Source organism: Seriola aureovittata, chromosome 19 (genome assembly GCF_021018895.1).
Source record: "Seriola aureovittata isolate HTS-2021-v1 ecotype China chromosome 19, ASM2101889v1, whole genome shotgun sequence".
NCBI lineage: Eukaryota > Metazoa > Chordata > Actinopteri > Carangiformes > Carangidae > Seriola > Seriola aureovittata.
This window is the reverse complement of record NC_079382.1, coordinates 14,258,816-14,284,149: the sequence shown is the minus strand read 5'-3', so window position 1 is coordinate 14,284,149 and position 25,334 is coordinate 14,258,816. Positions and strand designations below refer to the sequence as shown.

At 41.3% G+C, this 25,334-nt stretch overlaps 1 protein-coding gene across 15 annotated transcripts in view; it reads left to right on the top strand.

Annotated features, from left to right (window-relative positions):
- otofa (otoferlin a) overlaps positions 1–25,334 on the top strand; it is a 72,055-nt gene that overhangs the window by 46,295 nt on the left and 426 nt on the right. The window contains exons 14-48 of one of the 15 annotated variants that reach the window (XM_056405618.1): positions 1,003–1,189; positions 2,282–2,505; positions 4,117–4,225; positions 4,373–4,559; positions 4,836–4,956; positions 5,533–5,633; positions 6,111–6,201; positions 6,796–6,912; positions 7,077–7,229; positions 7,624–7,816; positions 8,236–8,360; positions 8,490–8,624; positions 9,397–9,558; positions 10,114–10,185; positions 10,463–10,582; positions 10,676–10,837; positions 10,955–11,117; positions 12,012–12,178; positions 12,385–12,414; positions 12,536–12,673; positions 12,782–12,857; positions 13,773–13,918; positions 14,007–14,141; positions 14,232–14,369; positions 14,582–14,709; positions 14,887–15,057; positions 15,232–15,392; positions 15,773–15,915; positions 16,008–16,096; positions 16,681–16,779; positions 19,144–19,385; positions 19,544–19,722; positions 20,754–20,854; positions 21,298–21,485; positions 22,853–22,993. In XM_056405618.1, coding sequence (XP_056261593.1) covers positions 1,003–1,189; positions 2,282–2,505; positions 4,117–4,225; positions 4,373–4,559; positions 4,836–4,956; positions 5,533–5,633; positions 6,111–6,201; positions 6,796–6,912; positions 7,077–7,229; positions 7,624–7,816; positions 8,236–8,360; positions 8,490–8,624; positions 9,397–9,558; positions 10,114–10,185; positions 10,463–10,582; positions 10,676–10,837; positions 10,955–11,117; positions 12,012–12,178; positions 12,385–12,414; positions 12,536–12,673; positions 12,782–12,857; positions 13,773–13,918; positions 14,007–14,141; positions 14,232–14,369; positions 14,582–14,709; positions 14,887–15,057; positions 15,232–15,392; positions 15,773–15,915; positions 16,008–16,096; positions 16,681–16,779; positions 19,144–19,385; positions 19,544–19,722; positions 20,754–20,854; positions 21,298–21,478 — 4,746 coding nt within the window. In that variant the 3' untranslated portion in view covers positions 21,479–21,485; positions 22,853–22,993. Of the gene's footprint in view, positions 1–1,002; positions 1,190–2,281; positions 2,506–4,116; positions 4,226–4,372; positions 4,560–4,835; positions 4,957–5,532; positions 5,634–6,110; positions 6,202–6,795; positions 6,913–7,076; positions 7,230–7,623; positions 7,817–8,235; positions 8,361–8,489; positions 8,625–9,396; positions 9,559–10,113; positions 10,186–10,462; positions 10,583–10,675; positions 10,838–10,954; positions 11,118–12,011; positions 12,179–12,384; positions 12,415–12,535; positions 12,674–12,781; positions 12,858–13,772; positions 13,919–14,006; positions 14,142–14,231; positions 14,370–14,581; positions 14,710–14,886; positions 15,058–15,231; positions 15,393–15,772; positions 15,916–16,007; positions 16,097–16,243; positions 16,345–16,365; positions 16,465–16,680; positions 16,780–19,143; positions 19,386–19,543; positions 19,723–20,753; positions 20,855–21,297; positions 21,486–22,852; positions 25,002–25,334 lie in introns of those variants that run through there. The other 14 variants (XM_056405617.1, XM_056405619.1, XM_056405628.1 and 11 more) reach the window with 14 other exon arrangements.

Genomic DNA, 25,334 nt, shown 5'->3' with positions numbered 1-25,334 from the left:
AAACTCACTTATTATATATGTATATAAACATTAACACCAGGCTACATCTGTTGCATACACAAATACTTTATAACATCAAGGGAAAATAAAAGAAAGAAAAAGAGAGAGAAAAAAAGGTTGCTAAATCTTGTAAAAGTTTTGGTTGTGCCCTGAAAGCTTTAGGCATTTAGGTTTGAGATCCTCCAGCCAGTATTTCTGACATGATAAAACAGTGTTTTTCAATCTGAGGAGAGTCAGACTCAATTATAGTTATATAAGGTTTAGGATCAATAATATAATACTACCCTGTATTTGAGAGGATAATAAAAACACCCATCCAAAGATCCTCCTTTTGGATCTGTGAACAGGTCCAAAATACTCTACATGTCTGTGGTTTCCTTGTAACAATTCCCATTTTTTCAGTTGCATCTTAATACAGTTTCTACATGTCCATATGTACATTAAAAGGGTCTTGAATTGCTTTAATCATTCCCCCGGTCATTCCCCCCGGTCCATCCCCGAGGTCCATCCCCCCGGTCCATATCGGCCGCAAACAGTGTAACTAATTGGGGGGAGCAAAAAACAGAGTCCTGATTCACTGCAAAAATGACTTGTATTGCTGAATGAGCTTTCTGCAGTCTGAATTACACAAATCAAATTAGTTTTCTGCAATTTCACAGCCCTTTTAGTGTGAGATTCCATCTTTGTGCTTCAACAGACACAGTGTATTGCTGAACAATGGAAGAGAGGAAACTTTGTTGTAAAAAGACTTTCAGCCTGATTTTTTTTTTTTTTACTCAAAATGCATTACTTTACCAAACAAGGACTGTGGCTTTTGTCCCTTGTCTCTAAGATTTGAATTGTTTTGAGAGGGGATCTCGTTGTCGATAGTATGAGCACAAAAAAAAAAACAATTACAGCCAACAAGAAAACCAAGAACTAGAAACATGTACCTATCCACCACAATTGTATTTGTCCTTTCCAGCTTTGTGAGCTCAGTGTTGTTCCTTCACGTGTCTCCAGGGGAAAACGTCAGTCCAGAAGAGCAGTTATGAGCCAATCTGGAACGAGCAGGTCATCTTCACTGAACTGTTCCCCCCACTCTGCAAACGCCTGAAGGTCCAGATACGTGACTCGGATAAGGTCAACGACGTTGCCATAGGAACCCACTTTATTGACCTACGCAAGATATCGAATGACGGTGACAAAGGTAGGTCAAGACACACAGGGCAGCATGCAAGCAGTTTGTCTTATTAGCATTGATTAGCTGCCGGGTACATTAATTAGTCAGACTTAACCAGTTAACATTTTACTGTATGTAGTAATTAGCAGAGCTGACCTGTAGCTGGCTGTATGAGTTTAATGGGTGACATTCAAATAGACTTCCAATCAATACATACATTAGTATATATTAAACCGAACTACATGATACACTGAAAGGGACTTTGCAACACAGTGAGACATCATCAAACATGGTTTGAGTGTTATGTGTAAAACAGTTGAACTTACAGCGAAGGCACAAACATTTGCACATTTACGTCTCTAGTTAATGTTTCCAGGTGAGAGAAATCCTCATACATTAGAAATCATACTTCTACATTTGTTGAAGTTGGTGGAGGTTATTTACACATGATTTGAATAAAAAGTGATGAGCATGGCAAGTGAACGTCATTTTTACATAAAACCTACAGAAACTCAGCCGTTACTGGCTTATAATGCAAAGAAAACAGTCATAGAAATGGCCATGATTTTGTCTTAATGAGTCATTGCTGCAAAGTGCATTGAAACAACAACACAGCAGTGAGTGCTGAGGGAGAGTCAGAAGTTCAGTCAAAAGACTTATCTTGAAGAATGAAAAATTTGCTGTTAAACGGTGGCTGCAAGAAATTAATTCCTCACTGTAGATGGAGAAAACTTCTATTGATAGAACTGGCTGTGGTGGAAAGTTCAGGAAGATCCAGGTACCAGTTTTAAAAGGTATGGAGAAAAATATCGAACCCCAATAAGGACTTTGAAAGACAATCGACTTTCCTGCATTTTCCTTTTCTTTTTGTATGGACTGTGATTGTCATAGGCATATATGTTAATGATTTGACTGCTGCCTGGCTTTTGCTTGTTTTTTGTTTTATGTTTTTTGTTCTTTTTCTGTTTCTGTTTTTGGTGCCCGGTGGCGGATGAGAAGATACAGTGTTTGATGCAGTGGATATAGATACTATAAAAAAAATATTTAAAGCGAATAGTCAAATATAGAGATTACCACATCATCGTCTGCTGACATTTCTTTTCCATATACCATCTCCAGGGTTCCTGCCCACCCTGGGCCCAGCCTGGGTCAACATGTACGGCTCCACCCGTCAGTACACTCTGATGGACGAGCACCAGGACCTGAATGACGGACTGGGAGAAGGCGTGTCCTTCAGAGCCCGTCTCCTGCTCTCCATTGCTGTGGAGGTCTTGGACACAACCTCGCCTGAGATCATCAGCTCCACTGAGGTTCAGATGGAGACCGTCTCCAACATCTCAGAGGTGAGAAGACAGTCACGGTTAAAAGTGAATTTTTGTGCAGATTTTTTGTGTGATTTTATGTGACAGAATTACTCATAGCAAAGTCAAAGAAAAGCTGTTATCTTGACCTGTTATCCATGAGCACACCGAGCTGTTTGACCTCATCTGACCTCCTGACCCCAGAGTAAACAACGTGACGCTACAATCCACCATTGTATTGGCACGTGTCGGTAACTGCTCACCAGGGAAATCAGAAACATTAGATGCGGTGCTCCAGTGCAAGCTTGCCAGCTATTCGACCTCTTGGCTGTTAGGGTGTAAATGTCTCCCCCAGGATACTCAGTAATTCATGCCAGCTGACTCTGACTGTGTCTGTTGCCAAGTTGTTCTGGATTTTTTTTGGAAGGAGAAACAAATGACTCATTTGAGAAAATAACACAGAGCAATGAAATGCGGTAAATTGGCCCATTCACTGCATCTCCCCTCTGAATCTTAAACTTGAAGTTCGTTTCGCAAATTATTTGTCACACAAAGTAAAATGGACGTATTTGTCATCCTAATTTCTAAAAACTGACTTTAAAGGTGTAACAGAAAAAGAAAATAGTCTGTCAAGACATAAGACTGTGAGCTGGCTGTGGTCAAAATGCAGTGGTCAAAGAATCAGTGGCACAATCAAAGACACTTGCATTAATGCCAGACTTCAGTACAGATGAAGATCATGCCTTGCATTCATTTTTCAAAGACTAGAGTTAATATGGTTTCCCATTCCCATTGGCTATTTGTGACAATTGTAAAGCAAGTGAGGGGCTTGACTCCTCTGGGCTTGCCCTAAACTTAAATAAATTTGGGAGGAAATATTTATTTTCTTAGTGTAATAATTTGTAAGCTTATAGCTAAAATGATTCCTTCCCTCTTTGTTCAAGAAGTTGCTCAATGATACGGTTTCCTGTCTTTATTTGGAGGAGCTTACTTGCTCTTAATCTAATTGGTACTGTACATTTTTTAAGACTTGGGTTCATTTTATTAATTCTATCAGAAAGTGATCAGCTGACTTGGCTGCAACTAAGTATGTTTATTTATATGCCTTGAATGTGTCCTGATGTGTGGTTTATTTAAACTACCATTTAAATCATAATCACTGGACGTCTCCAGTCACTGTGACAATTACAGATAATTCCAGCCTGTATGGATATTTCTGCATTAGGACATCGCCTGAAATTAGCTCAAGTATACTGGTGTGTCATTCAAATTGAGTTCAGCCACCAGGTTAGGGTTATGATTAGGATTATGGTTTAAATTTAGGACTAAGATCTGTTGGCTACCTGGGATTCATTTTGATTAACTGCTGAAAATAGTACAAAATTTTAAAATAGTAATAATTAATATTTTATCTTCTAATAATAACCACATGAATTGATAAGAATATGGTGGAAATTAGTGCACGTACAAAAATAACGTATAAACTGAGTGGCTCAGTAACTCAGAGAAGAGACAGATGGGTTGTATGTGTATAGTGAATTATAAAAAGCTCCTACAGCCATTGTTCCACAGACACAGACAATAAAACGAATGCCCTTAGCTCCAATGAAATGTTTTATTTTTTCTTCCATGCCCCTCTCGTCACCCCATCAGAGCGCCACAGGGAAAATAGAAGAGTTCTTCCTCTTTGGTTCCTTCCTGGAGGCCACCATGATCGACAGGAAGATCGGTGACAAAACAATAAGTTTTGAAATCACGATAGGTAAATAAACCTTTTTACTAATCTTGTTAATATTGACCTCCGCTCTACAAGTATAACAGAGAAATGTGACAGGGCACAACAATCAGTGGTTACTGTAACCACGCACATGCCTTAACAACCTCCGTAACAAACTCTGCAATGTCACAGGTAACTATGGCAACCAGATAGATGGCGTAAGCAAGCCCTCATCAGCGAAGAAGAAGAAGAAAGATGGGGAGAATGAAGAGGAGGAGAGCGAGCTCATCCAGAACTCCAGTGAGGACGAGGCGGACGAGGACGGGGACCTGGTCTCGGTGTCCTCCACTCCACTCATGAAGCCTGTCATCACTGACAGGTCAGGGGTCAAGGGTCGCAGGGGGCAGGGTTAAGGGTGCTTCGAACCCAATATGCTGCTTATTTATTTTCAATATAATAAAAGCCAAGACTAAACCCGTGGAACTGATTGTTAAGTGCTTTACAATTATCACAAATAGTACATTTAACAACAGCCAGCAGCGGATTCCTGCCAATAATTATCAGCATTGAGAAAGAATTTGCACAATCCATTACACAATTAGATTGTAAACCGAACATTAAGTGTAGTGAGTAACTTCTGTTTGTACTTTTACAGAAACTACTTCCATCTTCCCTACTTTGAAAAGAAGCCATGTGTCTACATCAAGAGCTGGTGGCAGGACCAGAGAAGACGACTCTACAACTCCAATATGATGGATAAGATTGCCGACAAGCTGGTCAGTACGCACCTTTGTCTCGGTCTGCACATTTCAGTTTGCTGACACTATAAGTCTGACGTGCTGAGATAAGACACAAAATAAAAATAAGCTACATTAGTCAAAGATAAATTATCACCTACATTGTTTACATTTAAAGTCCTTTCTGGTCTTGTCACAAGGGCTGGTAGATTAAATGTGTGTCTATTGATTATGGTAAAGTTCTATAATAGATACTACTCTGTGCTAGTGGTGGAAAAAGTACTCACTTTAATACGCATTTTAATACTATGTTTTACATTAATTAATATTAATGTAATATTATTATAATGGTAGCATTTTCATGTTGTGTCTGGTGAAGGTGAAAGTACTATTAACTGCTTTATATAGCGTTTGGTAGTTTAATCTATAACAATGCACCATATTCTTTAAACTGATTATATTTTCTATGTAAAACCTGAATTTGAAAAGTAGTTACTAACTAAAGCGGCCTCTTGCTCACAATTGAAATACTCAAGTAAAGGTGTTTTGGGTATAAACCTTTGAGGACTAATAACTAGTTTTATGGTAAGTACCATTATTTTTGTGTTCCTACAGGAGGAGGGTTTGAATGATGTTCAGGAGGTCATTAAAACAGAGAAGGCCTTTCCAGAGCGCAGACTCAGGGGAGTGCTGGAAGAGCTCAGCGTTGGCTGCAGGCAAGCTGCATAATCATATTCGTTTGTTATGGTTTTGTATCAAAACTGGCTTTCACACTCAGTGATCAGTACTGATACAGATAGTTTCTCATTGTAGTAAGTGTATTGACATCTTCTCACACTAAAGACGCTAGCTGCCCTCTGTATTCTCCATCAGAAGCTGCTGAAGCTATTGAAGATAGCAGCTCTTTGCACTGAAGCATCTCTAAAACACCGTCATTATGGTTGTCATGGAAGAAATAAAAGAAACCAGTACTATCTTCATTATTGTATCTCTCTCTTTATGTGCTTTCAGTTTTTTTCTGTTATTTTTTTGGGTGAAACTCTTTCAGTTGTTCACTGCTCTTGTGTATATTGGCCGTCTCTGTGTCACTTTTTAGATCACGGGGGAATAATATAAAACAAAACAGAATAAATTTATACATAGAGTAAAGTCACATTCGTGTTTCATGCTCTGTATTTTCTGGTCATTTCCAGTCGGTTCGTGACTCTCGCTAACAAGGATGTGAACCAGGCCGGCAGAACCAAACTGGATCGAGAACGGCTTAAGTCCTGCATGAGAGAGATGGTATGATTTCATTTTCCTCAAATAGAGAACAAAAGGAAAGCGCAATAGAGGAGAGGATGAAGTGATTAAAGGCATCAATTCAAGCTGCGCTTCAGTCACTAATTCCAGGGCCTTAGTGAGTAAATAGTTCAGAGTCCCTGTAAAGGCTACGCAAGGAGATTAATTTCTGAATTACTTTTTCTCTCCCTTGAATAATCTGATGCATTTCATTTGCAATCTCTTTCTCAGAATCCACATTCCCTGTGCTTCATGTGTGTGTTCGGTTGCAAGTCGACGTTTAATTTGTTTCAAGAAGAAATGCCACGGGAATGTAAAGTGTTCTGTAAGAAAACAGCATCACTGTGAGCAGTGATTTAAAGCTTAATTAGTAATTAGCAAAGTATTGTAGAGTCAATCATTTCTGTGTTGATTTTAAGATAGTTGCTTTGAACCAAAGCATCTCATATTTATATATCATGTAAAAGACAATCCACTTGCAGTTGGTTAGATTGAATGCCTGCATGTGTATACAGGATGTGTGTGAGGTAAAGTGCCCCTGTGTAAGTAAGCTTCATCATCACTGATCTCCTCCTTGTCTTCCTCCTCCTCCTGCAGGACAGCATGGGCCAGCAGGCCAAGCAGATTCGGACTCAGGTGAAGAAGAACACTTTCAGAGACAAACTCAAGCTAGCGCAGAACTTCTTGCAGAGGCTTCGTTTCCTCGCTGACGAGGTACAGATTTAATTTTTTCTCTTCCTGCTTCAATACACAGAATATAAACTGCACACTACTGCATACTGTAAGAGTGCAGAATCAACATTTTTATAGTGTGGTGGGTTATAACTGGGGATAGACACTGGGATTAATGAGAGTGCTTCTGCGTATTTCTTGTCCAGCCACAACACAGCATCCCAGATGTCTTCGTCTGGATGATGAGCAACAACAAGCGCGTCGCTTATGCCCGGATTCCCTCCAAAGACATCCTGTACTCCATAGTGGATGAGGAAACTGGTAAAGACTGTGGTAAAGTCAAAGCTGTCTTCCTCAAGGTATGATCAACTCTTCCTGCTCCTCTCTCACTCACCTTTGTTAGCTTCTCATGTTAAAAGGCACTTTGCTAACTTATAATCAGCTGAAAGAGGCCACTCATCATATGAGATGATCAGTATTGCTGAATAGTCACGATACAGGATGAGTATTGACAAGGATTATTTGTGAATAGGCTTGTAAATCTGTGACAGCTGCCTGGAGCGGAGGTTGAAAATCAATAGTATTAATATTTATGGATTGGGCCTCGTTGTTGTCTCTTATGCTTAATGATTGACTTGTGGAGAGGAATTGTGCAAGAGAATCCACAGCAAGTATTTTTTGCCATTGATGGACTGCTTTTATTGCAAAAAACTCTTCACAGCTATTGGGTCTATTTCTTTTCTGTGTCCACAGCTGCCCGGTAAGAAGGGCTTCGGTCCTGCAGGCTGGACCGTTCAGGCTAAGCTGGAGCTGTATCTATGGCTGGGCCTCAACAAGCAGAGAAAGGACTTCCTCAGTGGTCTGCCTAATGGTTTTGAAGAGATTAAAGCTGCTAAAATGAGCCCCTGTCTTCACTCTGTGCCCCCTGTCAGCCTCATCTACAACAGTAAGTGCTCTAAACACTAGAAGTGACTAAATGAGACACATCTGAGCAGCTGATCCAGAATCAAATCAGCTCTGTAAGTGACACACTTCTACACTCCTGATAACTGTCACTGAAACATGAACATTCGCTGATGCTAAATTTGCAGTGGATGAATCATTTAAGTTTCCTGAACCATAGCACAAAAGTTTTGCAGTTACTTTTACTTTTCCTTCCCTTTAATGTTTTGCGTTATTTTTCTCTTGATTTACCATTAAGTTTAAACTATAAAATCAATAGGAGGCAAAACACAAAGAAACTCACTTCTCACTTGACTTCTATTGATGGCTTTAACTTTGTGGTTCACTTTTCTTATATCGATATAAGTGGGGGGATCGATTGTCAGTTCATTTGGTGTGTGTGTGTACGTGCTCGTCCAACAGTGAAGCAGGTGTTTCAGCTGAGAGCACACATGTACCAGGCCCGCAGTCTGTTTGCTGCCGACAGCAGTGGCCTTTCAGATCCTTTCGCTCGGGTCTTCTTCTCCACACACAGCCAGGTTACCGAGGTAAGAACATGAATGTGAGTATGTGTTTGAATTGTGTGTCCGCGTGTGACCAACAGTGACGGTTAAAAGCCGCTGAATGAGAGTTTGTGTCGGTTATGTGTGAACTGAGCCGATGTGTATGTTGTTCAGGTCCTGAGCGAGACTCTGTGCCCTACGTGGGACCAGCTGCTGGTGTTTGACGATGTGGAGCTGTTCGGGGAGGCCAGCGAGCTGAGAGACGACCCACCAATCATTGTAGTTGAAATCTTCGACCAGGACACTGTGGTAGGATCCTCGTCTACATGAATGAACAGATGCATCATAGAGAAACTGCTTGTTTTAAAGGAGTTAGTTTGCGCTATTAAAACTAAAAGTGCTTTGCTTCTCCATCCCTCATCTTCCGACTGTCTGTCCACCCTGCTCATCCACCCTGTCCCTCACATTACCTCTGACCTTACTCACGCTGTCCTGCTGGCTAAATAGAGTGTGAAACCATTAGTACTTTATAGCCTGTGTGAATTAGAAGTTCTAATAGCTACTGGTGGCTGTTGTAGCGTTAACTGTTTGGTTCATATAGCTGCTGATGAGAAAAGTTTTGGAAAAACTTACACATTTCCTTTTTCATTTGTAACAACAGTGGCTGCAGTAGCAGTGAAAGCTGTTGCAGTAACACTGGTGCAGTGGAGAAAATCTGCCTCCAAATACTTGAATCAAACAAAGGTGTAGAAAGTTAATTAGAAAATGCCTCTAGACGTCTGCTACTGTCTATGACAAGTACACCTTGTTTTTGTTCTATTACACTGTAATATCCATGTGTAACATTCAACATCTTTGTAAGTTTGTTAGCGAGACTAGATTTTACTGTTCCACAAGCCTTCCCTTTGTAAATTACACTTTTTTTTGTAACCTTCAACCACTTTAACTTGACCAACACTGACACCAAGTGGCCACCGTGGAAACTGCACCTCCCACACTCGTGTCTAACCCCCCCCCCCCCCTTCCCTTGTCGTCCCCCGTCCCCCGTCCCGACTGCCTGCTGTCACAATGTGGTGTTCAGGGCAAGGCAGAGTTCATAGGTCGGACGTTTGCGAAGCCCACCATCAAGATGTGTGACGAGCACTACGGCCCACCGAGGTTCCCACCACAGCTGGAATACTACCAGATTTACAGAGGGAACTGCACCGCTGGGGAGCTGCTGGCTGCCTTTGAACTGCTGCAGGTAAAATATCCGAGAACACACACACACGTAAACATACACAGACTAATGAATGCATTTACATATGCATGCACACTCATGCAATTTCGTAGGGCCTTCCTCTTAAGAGATTGCATGTCACTACTTTATAGTTTGGTAAATATAAACAGATTAAACCACACAGATAAAAGAGGAGGATTTTACTTTTAATAAAGATGTGAAACATGAACAAAATCATTAAAAAATAGCCAAAATTGGGCTCTTCTTTCTCTCTGTCTTGCAATCTCTTTTTCTCTCCATTTATAACTCACTCTTACTCTTTGCCTGTTTGCACAACCCGTATTCCCATTTCCATTACCACTCCACCTGCATCATCACATACTCCTTGTTATCCTGTTATTTATTCTCACTGCACGTCTCCACTTGCCCTTTTACATTAACATGTCCATTTGTTTCCTCTGCTGCCATCCTTCTCGTCCCCTTTCTATCCATATTAATTTTACCTCCTCTGCCCTTTAAAATATCCATCATGTCCCCTGTTTTTCTTTTCCTTCCTGTCCCTCCTCCTGCTGCCTACAGATTCCTTTCGATGCGGAGGAGATCAGGCGAGCTCTGATCGCTGTCCATAACTTTGCTGTTCCTCAAATAAAGGTGCCCTTTTCATTCTCTCTTTTCATCCTACTATGTCTTACTCTTACGTTTGTACTGCGGTAATTGTCTGTATTCTTTTCTGCCATGACATTAACCTTTACTTTCTCTGTACTTCCTTGAAGTTGCCCCATTATTACAAGAAAGAATTATTGCAAAATATTATGACTATGGGAAAGAGATCTGGTACGGTGCACATACTGCATCACGATACAGAAATCTGCAAAAGTGTTGCAACCTGGTATACTCAGGTTTGCTCCCCTCGCTCTGTCCTAAATAGATTGGTCAAGGAGGCAGGGCTGATCTTCCTCCCCTCGAAGGGCCAACAGACTCTGAGCGTGGGCCCATTCTTCCTGTGCCGTTGGGCATCCGGCCCATCCTGAGCCGCTACCGCATTGAGGTGAGATTTTAACCACCGGCTCTATGTTTTCATCCCTAAAGCTCCTATTTGCTCACTGCTGGACTCCTGGATTGCTGTTTTTCTCCGGTTCAGGTTTTGTTCTGGGGTTTAAGGGACCTGAAGAGGATTAACTTAGCTCAGGTGGACCGGCCACGTGTGGATATAGAGTGTGCAGGTAGAGGTGTTCAATCTGCCCTCATCCAGAACTACAAGAAAAACCCCAACTTCAGCACCCTGGTCAAATGGTTTGAGGTGGTGAGTTGTACCGCAGATATTACATCCACTAATAACCATTAAAATGACTTGAAACTTGTCTGGTTGTCTTTGCTTTTTAAACATTTTAGCTTGTTGTTTGTCCGTCTTTGTCCTCAGGACCTTCCAGAAAATGAGCTCTTGCACCCTCCTCTCAACATCCGGGTGGTGGATTGCAGAGCGTTCGGCCGCTACATCCTGGTGGGTTCCCACGCTGTCACCAGCCTGAGACGTTTCATCTACAGCGCCCCAGACAAGACCTCCAACAACTGGGCCACTGCAGGTGCTCACATCAGTTATCAATGAGCTTAATAGCTGTGATATTTGTGTGTGTATGTATGTGTGTGTTTGTGTGTGTGTATGTGTGTGTGTGTGGGTGTTTGGGTGTTTGGAGTAGCACTGCATTCTTGTTGCCAGGTGAAGAATTAGCTGGATGATAAAATGCACTATGAGAGCTTACTGGTGTCACATACACTTTTCTCTGATCAAGGCTTCAAGCTGAAAAGCATCAGCAACAAAATGATCAGGGCATGAAGCGATTATCTTGTGTTGTTATTGTTAGTTGTGATTTAATTTATAAACCCAAGAGTTGTAAAATTCTTGACCATCAGACAATAGTATAATATCTGTACAGGAGTAATTGTATTATCTATTGCCAATGCATCAAGCAATTCGTCATCATTTTTTATTGTTCAGTCTGGTTTTTATTAAGCTTAAAATATAAACACATACAAACAGTGAATTCTTTTAAAAGATGCAGAAGGAAATCTTTTGTCTATTTCTTTCTCAGGTGTGTGTTACTCATTCTTAATAAGACCCGTAGGTTCTTAACAAACATGGGCGAAACAATGTTTGCAAATCATTTTCAGACTTTGTTTTAACCTTTTTGAAATGCCAGCTGGACGCAGCTCCAGAGAGGTTTAGACAATAACAGGATACTGCACTTCAAGGAAGGTTAAAACAAACGTTAAGAATTACATTCAAATACTTCTGTTCCAGCTCTCTGGTCACTAAAGAATGGATTTTTCATTCTTTATTAAATTTGCTGATTTCTCTGCTTGCTTCCTGCCTCTGTCCTCCCTCCATCTGTAATCTCTTTTCCTCTATTGCATGTCCTCGGACTGTCCTGTCCTCTCCTTCCACCTGCTGCCGTCTTTATCCTCCGGCCTCCCTCCAGCTAAGCTAATGAACGGCTACATGGTCCTTACCAATGGCGGCTCCCAGCCTCGCTCCTCACCCAGCCTTTCCTCCCGCACCCTCTCTCGCCCTGCAGGTGACATCATCGTCAACATGGACACGGAGTCTCTGGTCCGAAAGATGGACACAGTTGTCAAGTTAGACGCCGTAAGCTTGTCTTTGAGATCGTGTACAGTAGAACATTGCCTACTCATTTCTATAGTACACTGTGTGTTTATATATGTAACTGGTGGGAGTAGTAGCACTGCTTTATGTCCAGTCCTTTTTACCTTTTTACATGTGCTGCTCCTACCTGCATCATCCATCGTGTGTATTAACCCTTGTGTTGTTTTATGTGACGCCCTCTGTCGTAGATGTCTGATGCTGTTGTAAAAGTTGACATGGTGAGTAATCGATCCTATAGAAATTTGGCAATGGAAATATGTGCTTAAGTTAACTGCTGGCACATTGTGAATAAGAACCGAAGCTGCTGAGAGTCATCACAGTGTCTGATCTCTTGAACAGACCGAGGAGGAGGGTGACAAAGAGAAAAAGAAGAAGAAGAAGAAAAAGAAGGGAGGAGTCGAAGAAGAGGAGGAGACGGACGAGAGTGTGCTGGACTGGTGGTCCAAATATTTTGCTTCAATAGAGACACTGAAGGAGGTTTGTCTACTCTAGTCTAATCTACATGTGTTTTTGTGAGTCTCACACAGGATTGTCCTCACTTATGAAATCCTATCACACCATGTTTTGTTTTTCCTGGTTTTCCAGACCCTCAGAGCCCAGGAGGCGGCACAGGCAGAGGCGGAGGAGAGAGAGGACCTGGAGATAGCAGCAGAGTCGGCAGGTATTGAACTCCACCAGATCAGACAGGCTGCTCGCCAGCGCGGCTTCCACGTCTGCTGCTTTGAGGGACATGTCACCAATATTAGATTTTAGATTGTGATTCTACAAGTGTTCACATGTTCCTGACTATTTTCTTTCAGTTTCTTTTTGTTGTTTAAAGAATGATTCCTAGTTGTTGTTATGTATTTTGAGTTGGCAGCCCTCAGGGTGAAGCGAGATGTGAGTTCGAGCACAGAGCATGCAGAGTATGCACTTCCTGCTCTTCGTCTCCTTCATCCCATGGATCCATCCTTTATCTGTGCTTCGAACTGACTAAAACAATATCATGTTCATGACCATTTCTTACATTAGCATCTCCTCCCAGCTCTGCAGTGCACATGAAAGTTGGCTGATACAAAATCACTGAATTAATCTACACCTGCACTAACACACTTATATGCTTAAATGACATAAAAGCATAAATCAATGTAGTATGAAACTTCTTTTAAGGAGCTACTTGTAGTATAAGAATAAGTTTCCTATGAACCTCGGTGCTCTCTGCTGTCAAGATGAAATGTGGCAGGATGTTTTTTTTCAACTGCAATTATCATCTATTGGTAAGATGCAATATCACATTTCTCATGATAACATTTTTACTAACTGCCCTTCAGCATTTCATAGTTTTTCTTCTTAAAGAGTAACTTAACACCAGGCTGCAGATATTTTCGGTTCTGCCATTGCCTCTCTAGAATCCAAGAACATTTAGCCACATTCACACCATGATTTCAGGGAAACTTAGTGCCCTGATAAACAAAAGATGTCAGCTTTCATGTTGAGTGACATGTATAGCGCTGTGTGCACCCTCCCCCCTGTGCGCCCCTCTTCATGACTTCAACCTACTTTGTCCACCTCCACCTCCACTCACCCACCCGATCAGATATCAAACCCGATGACCTTCTTCCGAAAGGCACCAAGACAAAAGAAAAGAGCAGAGAGAAGAAGAGCTCCAAGGACAAGAAGAAGAATCAGGCTGCAGACGGGACTGAGAAACGACCGGTTAAAGCAAAAGTGGACGAGCTGATGGTGAGTATCACTTATACTTTGACAAAAAAAAAAATTTAACCAGCAAAGGCATATACTCTCACTTGATGTGTTTTTATGTCTGGTGCAGGTGTACAACAAGGAGCTAGAGACTGAGTATGGTAACTTTGAAGACTGGCTTCACACCTTCAACCTGTACAGAGGGAAAGCTGGGGACGACGACGAACATGCTCTGGATGACGACAGGATTGTTGGCAGATTCAAGGTGGGAAAACACAGAGTGAAAACAAATACATGCCTACATACAAGAGCAGACAGAAGTTATATGGTAACCTGTTGTTTTCCTCCGATGCAGGGCTCCCTATGTATGTACAAGCTACCTCTGTCTGAGGAGATCACCAGAGAGGCAGGATTTGATCCTAACATGGGCATGTTCCAGAGCATTCCTCATAACGATCCAATCAACGTCCTTGTCCGTGTCTATGTGGTCAGGGTGAGTGACCTCCTTACTATTTTGAATATATACTACAATCTCCTCCAATCATTGCCATCCTTTTTCTTTCTCGTCTTATTTTCATTTATATGTTTTATATATATGCCTTGGGTACTTTGAAAGGCGTATTATTATTATTATTATTATTATTATTATTACAGTTTAAAGTGTTCTCTCTGTGCTTTTTTCTTTAATTCTGTTTTCTTTCTCAGGCTACAGATCTTCATCCTGCTGATATCAATGGGAAGGCTGATCCGTACGTGGTCATCAAGCTGGGCAAATCAGAGGTCAAAGACAAAGAGAACTACATCTCCAAACAGCTCAATCCTGTATTTGGCAAGTGAGTTGAGAGACTACACCTTTCTCCAAATTTTGTCCCATTTTGTCTTGCAGGGGAAAAGTATGTCTGGAACTTTTGTGCAGCAGCATTTTTGAAACAAGATCATACCTCTTTTTGATTCTCCACTCCTTGTCTTCATCCACCACGTCCTTCCTCCTGCTATTCCTATTCCTTCAGATCATTTGACATTGAGGCCACGTTCCCCATGGAATCCATGCTAACAGTGTCAGTGTACGACTGGGACTTGGTCGGCACTGACGACCTGATCGGAGAGACAAAGATTGACCTGGAGAATCGTTTCTACAGCAAATACAGAGCCACCTGTGGCATCTCATCCAACTACTCTGTGTGAGCATCAGTGTGTCTTTAGCTTTTATAGGTCTCTTCTTCAAGATTTAATGTTTAATGTCACCGTGAAACACCTTGTCTTGAGATTGTCCTTGGATGATTACACATATTAGTATTTTGGTTATTTTCTGACCTCAGAATGTCTGTAATCTCTTTGATATCTGTTGACGTTAGCCATGGATACAATGTTTGGCGGGACCCTATGAAGCCCAGCCAGATCCTGGCTAAGCTCTGTAAGGACGGCAAGATCGATGCACCTCATTATGGGCCTGGCGGCAAAGTCAAGGTAGCGAGTCGAATCTTCCAGGGACAGACAGAGATTGAAGATGAGAATGGTACGGCTGCAGTTTTCTCCTAAGGCTGTAAGGTCATTTCAAGGTCCTACATATGTGACTATTTCACTGTCAAAATGATTGTGATAACATGTACAAGTGAGATCTGAGATTATTTGTCGTCTCTGATTTCACAGTGGTGACAGTGGGTTTCCAAGATATGAGTACATTTCACATAATAAGTTTATAAGGGCACTGAAGCTCATTAAGGTGATCTTGGTTGTAATCACTGTAGGTATTGATCCTGTAATCAGTATAAGAGTCTATAGGGTAAAAATGTCTTAAATTAAATCTGGTAATATTGTTTTATCCTGATTTAAGTGCTTTAATATTTTACTTCCTGTGTTTCTCCTCCTCTTCCTCCATTTGTAATGATCACCCAGGTTTGAAGAAGCAGACCGAGGAGCATCTGGCTCTGACAGTGCTGAACCACTGGGAGGAGATCCCGAGATTGGGATGCAAGCTCGTCCCTGAGCACGTGGAGACCAGACCCCTGCTGAACCCCGACAAGCCCGGCATCGAACAGGTAGGAGAGAGAGAGCGACGCTTGTCTAGTTTCATAAATCAAATCAATTAAAGAAGTAGTTAAACTGTGTTGTTTCCTTTTTGTGTCCAAAGGGCCGTATTGAGATGTGGGTGGACATGTTTCCTATGGACATGCCTGCTCCTGGACCTGCGATTGACATATCACCACGGAAACCAAAGAGGTACACTTTGGTTTGAGCAAATCAAAAAGATATTAATTTGAATGACGTTTTCTGATAATGAGAAAAGCACGAATCCAATGCATTAAATGGAAAATTTGTTTGTTGCATTACAAAGTGTCTAAATCTCTGCAGTTTTTTTTTCAACAGAATTTGTAGTTTTATCCGCAGGTTAAATTATGGTGAGTCTGTTTGAGTAGTTAGCTCTCCATTTACTGTCAAATACAAGTCCAACTATGTGTGTATGTGTTCCTTCCTCCCCCCCTTACCAGATATGAGCTCAGGGTGATTATTTGGAATACAGACGAAGTAATACTGGAGGACGATGATTACTTCACTGGGGAAAAGTCCAGTGACATATTTGTCAGGGGGTAGGTACAGCGGGACGTGGCGACCAAGCCTTGTCCCGTGGGTGTGAGCTGTGTGTGGATTTTTTTTTTTGCAGTTAACCATTATTTTTTTTGTTTTGTTTCCATTTTTCCGTGTGCGTGTTTGTGTCGTTTGTCGTGTCTGTCTTTGTGTTTGTGGTGTGTCTCCTGTCTGTCGTCCTCTCTCTCTTCTCCTGTCAATGCTCTGCTGGTGTCTAGCTTTGAGCTTCGTGTTGTTATTTGGAACACTGATGACGTAATTCTAGAGGACGATGCTTTCATGACAGGAGAGAAGATGTCTGACATCTATGTCAGGGGGTAAACACACGATACCATCGCATGGCTCGTACAACAACCTCCCTTCTTTCCTCCCCATGAAGCCCTTTCAATCCTTTATTTGTCATCTCTCCCACTTCCTGTTTTATCTCTTCAGCACGCAACCACGCTTGTCTCCCATCAGCACGCTGTGAACTAATGCCAAATGAAGAATTTGTACAGTAAGGACCAAAGCACATAAACCACAGACTTCAAGAAATCTGACAGATATTATTAACAGGTTGAACCACTGTGCAACAAGCTGTAAACACAACGCTGACATATTATCACCCTATAAAGCTGATATGGTGAAAATCTTAGCAAGGAGTTGCTTCTTTACACATCCAGCAGACATGGAGCAACATTAGCATTCATTTTGACTCAGGTATTTGGCCACTTGATGAATGCAAGTCCAATATTCACTCAAATTTTAGCTCTAATTTTGTTCTCCTCCAGCTCTTGAGGGAAATATCTGCTCCTTTAGCTGCTCCACTGTGTTCAGCAGCTCGTTGCTAACTTTGTCTGTTTGCTGTTCGGTGTTGAACAGGTAGCATGTAGTTGAGTTTTTAGAGCTATCTCGCTAAAAACGACACTGATGAGAGCAGCGAGAGTGGACCAAAACAGTAAAGATGTGGGCTGTCGAACCAAAACAGTGAGCTAAAAGATGCTAAGAAAGCTGCACAGAGCTTAGAGAAACTGAGTCAGGGGAGTTTTTTTTCTGTGGGTTCATCACTACGAGCAGCCCCTTTTCTCATCACAATTTGTCTTTTGATTTATTGTTAATATTAAGAGGGAGACTCAGACAGCATAAACATCTGCCAAGGCAAATGTCAAATAGCATACACCAGACTTCAGAGAAAAAAAATCAGATTCATAGGAAATGATCCAGATCTCCCCCAGAATTGAATGGGTTCTTCCTTGGCCCATGTCCCGTCCATCCACCAAGTTCAGTGCAAATCGGCTCAGTACTTTTTAACTTTTTTTTTTCCATTAATCCTGCTGAAAAATAAACAGACACGGGTGAAAACATAATTTCGTTGGCGGAAGAAATGAACTTACCAATTAAGGGCGCCTGTAATAAATAACATTAAATAATCCTTGTGGTTTGGTCCTGTACTGCAGTTGCTACTGGACGTTACTTTAAATAAAGACTTTTCAGATATTTTTTATCATAAAAAAAACTTCTTGCATGGAAATATACTGTGTATGCAAACGATATGCATGTCCGTATGACAGAGCTCCGATGTTTTTAACAACATTGTCGTTTTGCAGCCTGTATATTTGATTATTATTTTAAGTAACTGATGTTGGTATTTTGTGGAGCCTCCTCACTCCTGCATCTCCTAACCAATCTAACTTTTCCCTCAGCTGACCTGGTGTCACCTGTGGATGTGTCACAGCAGGACTTTACTGTAACAAACAGGGTGCCATCCTCAAACAACCCTGAACACCTGGAGGATGACGAGGCGTTTTGGAAATCGAGATCTCTTTTGTTCAGTGCTGTTGATTGTAGCGGCTGATCCAAATGTTTCACCGTGACAGTAAAGCTAGAACAAACTGCGGGTTGTTTCAGATGGACACAGTGTTGTGATACAGTAGTGATGGTTCAGTTGTTGAGTCACATGAGATCAGGCATGTTTTAGCGACACCATGCCCTTTGTAGCCGAGCTAAAACGCCTCAGTTCTTTCTCACTGCAGCCTAATGCGTCCGAGTGCATCTCAGTTACCAAATCAAAGCACATTCCTTCACATTTTTTTCCGTATTCACCAAGATGCTTTCAGCCTGACAATTATCTTTTGTCAGCTCACTTTTTCATGTTTTTAGTGTTGCGTTTTGAGAACTGATTGTGCAGCTTCTCTCCTGCTCCTTTTGACGAATGACGCCTCGCTCAGCTCTTAATGAAAGAGCTTTAGCCGGCACAGACTCACTCCACAGGCTTTGATCCTCTGCTCCTCTGCATCCAGACACTAACCTTATGTTGCATTTCTACAAGTTCTGTGTGTGCATGGCTTTGAAACTAGTGTGTAACTCCAACATCAAATCAGATTTTTATGTATTGCTCAGGAACATTTATCCTAATATCAATGTATTAATCTGATTTGCTATTGGGGAGTCACATGATGTGTTTTGATTTTGACCTATGAGCATCATCTCTCTTGTTAGCAGACTGATATATTTCCTGTGCTCCTTGTTAAATCAACCAAATTAATACACAGCAACTGACAGACAATTGCAATTTCCTACATATTTAGACATTGTAATTGCATGATTTAAACAACTGATCTACTCACTCATCTCACCAAACCATGATCCTAAAGGTCAACTCTGACCTCTGTGACTCTAACCTGCCTGTGGCCTTCCTACAGGTGGCTGAAAGGGCAGCAGGAGGACAAGCAGGACACAGATGTGCACTATCACTCCCTGACCGGTGAGGGCAACTTCAACTGGCGCTTCGTCTTCCCCTTCGATTACCTCATGGCCGAGGAGAAGATCGTCATCTCTAAGAAAGAGTCCATGTTTTCCTGGGATGAGACCGAATACAAGATCCCTCCTCGCCTCACACTGCAGGTCTGGGACGCCGACCACTTCTCTGCTGATGACTTCCTGGGTGAGAACTGACGGGAGCAGGTTGCTGGTTGTTGGATTTGAATATGTTTTTGCACATTTTCTCTCTTTTGTTGCTTGTTTTTAGCAGAACTGCACATCTGTTTCACATCTGCATCACCACCCTTATTATCTGACTGCTTTAACTGTCACTACTCCCAGGTGCGATTGAGCTGGACCTGAACCGGTTCCCCCGTGGCGCCAAGACGGCCAAGCAGTGCTCCCTCGACATGATCCGAAATGAGCAGGAGCTTCCCACCATTTCCATCTTCAAACAAAAGAGAGTGAAAGGCTGGTGGCCGTTTGTTGCCCGTGATGAGAACGATGAGATGGAGCTCACGGTGAGACAGACATGAAGTACTGAGCAAAATCACAACTGTAGTTCATCACCGCATTTTAAATCATCTCAAAATTACCCTTGAAAATCTCTTGTAAACACTAGTTAGAGAGTCACTTCAGGGATGAAGTAAATTTAGCAGTATAAATTTGAATTTAAGTAAAGAAAGAACCATAAAATACATGTGCAAAGCTCATTACATAGTGAAATCAAAGCAAATATTTCTGTCTACTCCAGAAATCTTTCAAGACAATACTCTGTGTATTAATCCAGTTGGTCCCAGGTAAATTATTTGCGTTACTTAAAATAATGTTTATTTTTTCTCTGGATTTTCTCAAATTTTTTGCTTTTTTCTTGTAAAATACTGCATAATTCAATCCTTCTATCAAAATCCTTCACACGAAAAAATCTGGAAAGAAAAAAATCACTTATAACTGGTGTCCACACTAAGGCCCTAAAGCAACATTATGCAACAATTTTAACTCTTTAATAACAGCTTCAAACCACTTAGATGGTACGCTGACTTGTAAAAGGGAGAATGGCCAAAAATGCCTGTTTTTGGGTTGAGTGGGTACGGTCTATTGGGTAATGCTTTATGGCATCACGTCGCACACCAGCAACTATGGGTTTTCAGACAGCTCTAAGAAGAAGCTAGCTTGGTATTCTCAGTGTGGACATCATGGCAGAGGCGACTAGCAAATACAGATTAGCACACAGCTGCTGTGGGTTCAGATGATCGGCAAGACTCAGAAGAATTTAATGTGCCATCATCCTGTAATTACCTTGTGGATGCAGAGGACCACTGCTCAGTAAAAATTCAGTAAAACTCCTTTTACTCATGATAAAGGAGTCACAAGTAGACATTAATTCAATTTAATTGATCAGAAGTCCAAATGGAAAGCACTGTATTGATATGTACAGAGGGTATGACGTGAATGGCCCCTGTGCAGAGAAAAAAGGTAAGTACATGTGTATGGATGTGTGTGTAACTCCACGAGGTACCTTTAATTTAATTTGTTATTAATGTCGTTGCAGGGTAAAGTAGAGGCTGAGCTTCACCTGGTGACAGCAGAAGAGGCAGAGAAAAGTCCTGTAGGACTCGGACGAAATGAGCCAGATCCACTGGAGAAACCAAAGTAAGACACTGACATGTTGTATTTATTGAAAATGTATGCAGAATCAATCCCTCACAGACACTCATTTAAAACTTGAGGATGGTTGTGTGGATCAGAATAAGGCACAGACATGAGCAAGTGTCCCTCAAATCTTCTCTTCGGGTAAATCATTCTTACAGTGCAAAAAGCAGTGAATGAAAAATCCCTACAAGTCGAGATTTTGATGTTATCTAATAGAGATTTGGTCGTGTTTGACCGTGGCTGCTTTCTGCACTGTCAAAAGGCCACTGTTACACTTTCACACTCGTTTCTCCTCCTACCATCTCTTCAACTGTCTCCCTCTGTCTCTCCCCTACCCTCGTCCTTTCCCTCCTTTCTGTGTAACTCCTCTTCTCCTTACCCTTTTCCCTGTTTTTTGCCTCCATCTGCATTCCTTCCCCCCTTTCCTCCCTCCTTGCGAAAAGTCGCCCGGACACCAGTCTAATGTGGTTTCTGAGCCCTCTGAAGTCCATTCGTTACTTCATCTGGCACAACTACCGCTGGCTGATCCTCAAGGTCCTGGGACTGATACTGCTGCTGCTCATGCTGGGCCTCTTCCTCTACTCAATCCCTGGCTACCTGGTCAAGAAGATGCTGGGGGCCTGACGCGCTGGTAGCCTCCGCCCCCTCCTCGCTTTCTCTGCTTCTCTATTTAACCCCTCGCTTCCTGGTTTCTCCTGTCCTACCTGTAGCACCTTCTCTTCTGTGGCGCCAAACTCAATTTCTTTGTATTCTGCCTTCTGCTCGTTTTCTGTCCTAGCACTAGAAAAGTCTCTTTTGTGTCTCGTCTTGCCAGTGTCTTTTGCCACAAAGTGCCATTACACATCTGATAAGTGACCAACTGAGCGGTATGGAGAAATGCAGGAAAGATGTCCTTGTTATTCATGTCAGATGCCCAGTGTACTTTTTAAAAAGGCCATCCAAGTAAAGCTGTGCGGCAGGTTTAATGTTTGTTTTTAGTTTTTTTAAACGTAATGCTATTCAAATATCAATATATCTACCATAAATTATTTTATTAATGTCCACTGTAAGTTGTATAAGGAAAAAAAAAAATATATATATATATATGTATATGTTCAGAATAACTATAAGTTCAAGTCTCATACTGATAATATCTGCACATCAATAAAAACTGAATAGTGGTAGAATCATACTGGAACATGGGCAACCCGATTTCTTATGATGACATGAAACAAACCAGAAGCTGGATAAAGTTGTATTAATCTAAATCATCAGTAATATTTTCTAATAATTTCTCGAAATGTTCCCAGAATGAAATATGTAGTTTGGTTCTAATTTTAGTTCAGTCAGTTATGTTGAGTTTTGATTTATTTCCATGAAAGAAATCACTCAAATTCAACCACCATGAATATTCACTACTCATCGGGGTATTATTGGAAACTCTAATAATTATTATATGTTTGTTTGGAGACGTGTAGCTCACTGGCTTTCCTCTGAATAAAAACATCAAGCTTTTGCTGGCGTGGCATTTGGAAATAACTAAGTGTACCAACGGATCACTCTCTATTTTACCTGTAATCAGCACTAAATTATTTGGTTCTCTCCAGGAAACTTTATAAGGAAATAAACTGGAATTTATGGACCTGTAAAATAAAGTGTAACCAAAATATTATTGACAATGAAAAGCTCATTCCCTCAGGACAGAGCTGTTGGTCAATCATCCATCCATTTTTACCGTATCTCCATTGTGCGTATGTAGCTTTTACTCTGTGGTGTGATCTTTGCATCCTTGGAAACGTTGTTTATACAAATGTTAGTTCTGAGCATGCTGTATTAAAAATAATACTCACAAATGCAACATGGCATACTAACCACTAATGCCAGCTTTCTCTCTCTCTCTCTCTTTTACTTCTCCCATGTTTCACCCCATTTCTCTCTCCCCTTCCTCCATCCGCCCGCATGCCCTCTTCACCAAATTCGTGACTTTCCACCTGTAAAACCTCCATCCATCCCCTCTAGCCGCCCAGACACCACCTTCCTGTGGTTCCTGAGCCCGCTGAAAGCCATCCGCTACCTGGTGTGCAACCGCTACAAGTGGCTGATCATCAAGATCGTGCTGGCCCTGCTGCTACTCATCATGCTGGGCCTCTTCCTCTACAGCATGCCAGGCTACCTTGTCAAGAAACTGCTGGGGGCTTGAAAGGCTGCTGGCAAGACAGGAAGGGGCGGGGTGAGGGTGGGGGGGTGGGAGGTGGTTAAGCGGATGGGTGGGTGAAAGGAGGGAGACGCAGAGGGAGAACGTCATGTCTCCCTCAGTCTCAGAAAAAAGGCGCTTTCGGGAGTCCGAGTGCATTATTTCTCCTCTCTAATCCATTCTGATCTTCCTGTACAGATCGCCACCTTTCCACCTTAGCTCTGAGGGGAAAGGCGAACACCACCCGAAATACCCCTTCCCTCCCGCCGCCCCCCCCCCCCCCCCCCCCCCACACACACACACACACACACACACAGTCATGAGAAACACTAATCCTCAATCCGATCTGCAGCAAGACTAACTGATCCACTGCTCACTATCTACACTCCATCCTTGAACTGAGTGAACAGCAATCACACGCCACAACGTAACCCCCTAATCTTCTCCTCAAGCAACGTCACGACAATGAATGTTTCTTTATCGGTTTATACTGCTTGTAACTTATTTATTCATTTATTTTATTATTTATTATCAGAGTGTTGGGTTGGTGGTCAGACGATTGCATGGACATTCATTTCAAGTGATGCTGTAAGATCTCCCATTAGTGCTACAACATCTGCTATTGATTTAGGTTAATAGGGAACAAATGAACAATATTTTTCGTAACACTTGGCTTCAACCCCCACCCCCCCATGTTTAGCATTTATAAACGCTATATAAACATTTAATAAATGGTTTACTGTACAACACGCTGTAATGTAGTTGTAAGCACATATAAGGACATTTCAAATGTTTAAGAATGTACAGTATTTGTCAACAATTAAACTTTTCCTGTGAAGACATATTTTACCTTTTTTATTATATTGTCCTTCATTCACATCTGTTTATACACCAGCTTCCACTTATGTGTGCCCACGAACACTTAAATCTGCCTACAACTACATTACAGTGTGTCATAAACTATTACATGTTTAAATGCTGCTTATAAAGGATAAATATGGGAGGTCAAAGCAAAGTGTTACCATTTATTTTTTAATTATTATAGCACTTGCGGTCTTTGCACACTTGAAGAATATAATGAAGAAACACAAAATAAAGATGTCTATTTTCCTAATGAAATTCAATGAGACATGAACAAGATGACTTCAAAATTAAACAAATAATAAAACCATGAATAAGCTCTCTACAGGGTTTAGTTAAACTGTCATGTTTAATCTTTTCCATCAAAGCAACCAAGCCAGACATGGATCAAACTGTATTTGCAAGTAATTTGAAAAAAAAACAACAACATACTTTTATCCCATTTTTCTTTAAATATATATAATTACCTTATAAAGCACAGTTCAGCCTGTTCTCTCAGAATACCCTCTGCTTAGTCTGTAAATTCTCTTAATGTCACTGTCTTGTGTCAATAAAATCCTCACAGGAGAATGAAACAAATTATTTGCAAATATCATTTGACTGATTGAAATGTCCTCAAATGCAACAAATACTTAGCAGTTATTACTGTTTTCTACCTGAATGTAGAATTATATGTCAATATGCATGCGTCATTGTGATAACTGACCACAGAGGTCATGTGTGTTGGCATGACTTGTCTTTCCAGCTCGACACAAACCAAATCACCAACTCAACTGTCTAACATTACAGATTATGGGAAGATGGAAGTACAATTAAAGTGCACTTGAGCGGAGTAGTAAAATGGGTCCGCGTTGATTCTGAAAACTCTGGCCCTGTCTCCATATCAGATGGCGTCGTTTGCAGTGTCCATTATCCCCTTTTCAAATTTTGCCTGTGCTTGACCTCATTTGTGTTGCAGTCTTTGTGATTCTGATTTTCACAGATTACAGTTATTGTTTGCACTAAACTTGCCTGTTTTTACGATGAATTTGTGTATTTATATATCTGTTGAAATGTGTGGGATACTTATTTTTTTTCTGTTTTGGCAATTTGAAATAAACTGAATTCCATGCACGACATGTCTTGAGATACAGTTGCTAGCTCACCCGGAGTGTGTGAGAAAGTGAATGTGTTTCATCTTTTACTCTTCAAATGACAGTTCAGCTGCTTTCACTGCTTACATGTTAATTGTCATTTCGACTCAGTTTATCAACTACACTTCGACTGCCGTTTCAACTTCGCTCAGTGGTTACACATTCAGTCCGTAACCACTTCATTGAACTATTCATTGAGCGATTCATGAACTATTTTAACTTCTTTCAGTATTTTTTATTTCTACTGCCACTTCAACTAAAACCTCAACTGTTTCAGCAGTGAGCACACGTACATGTTCTTCAAAGAATTAAG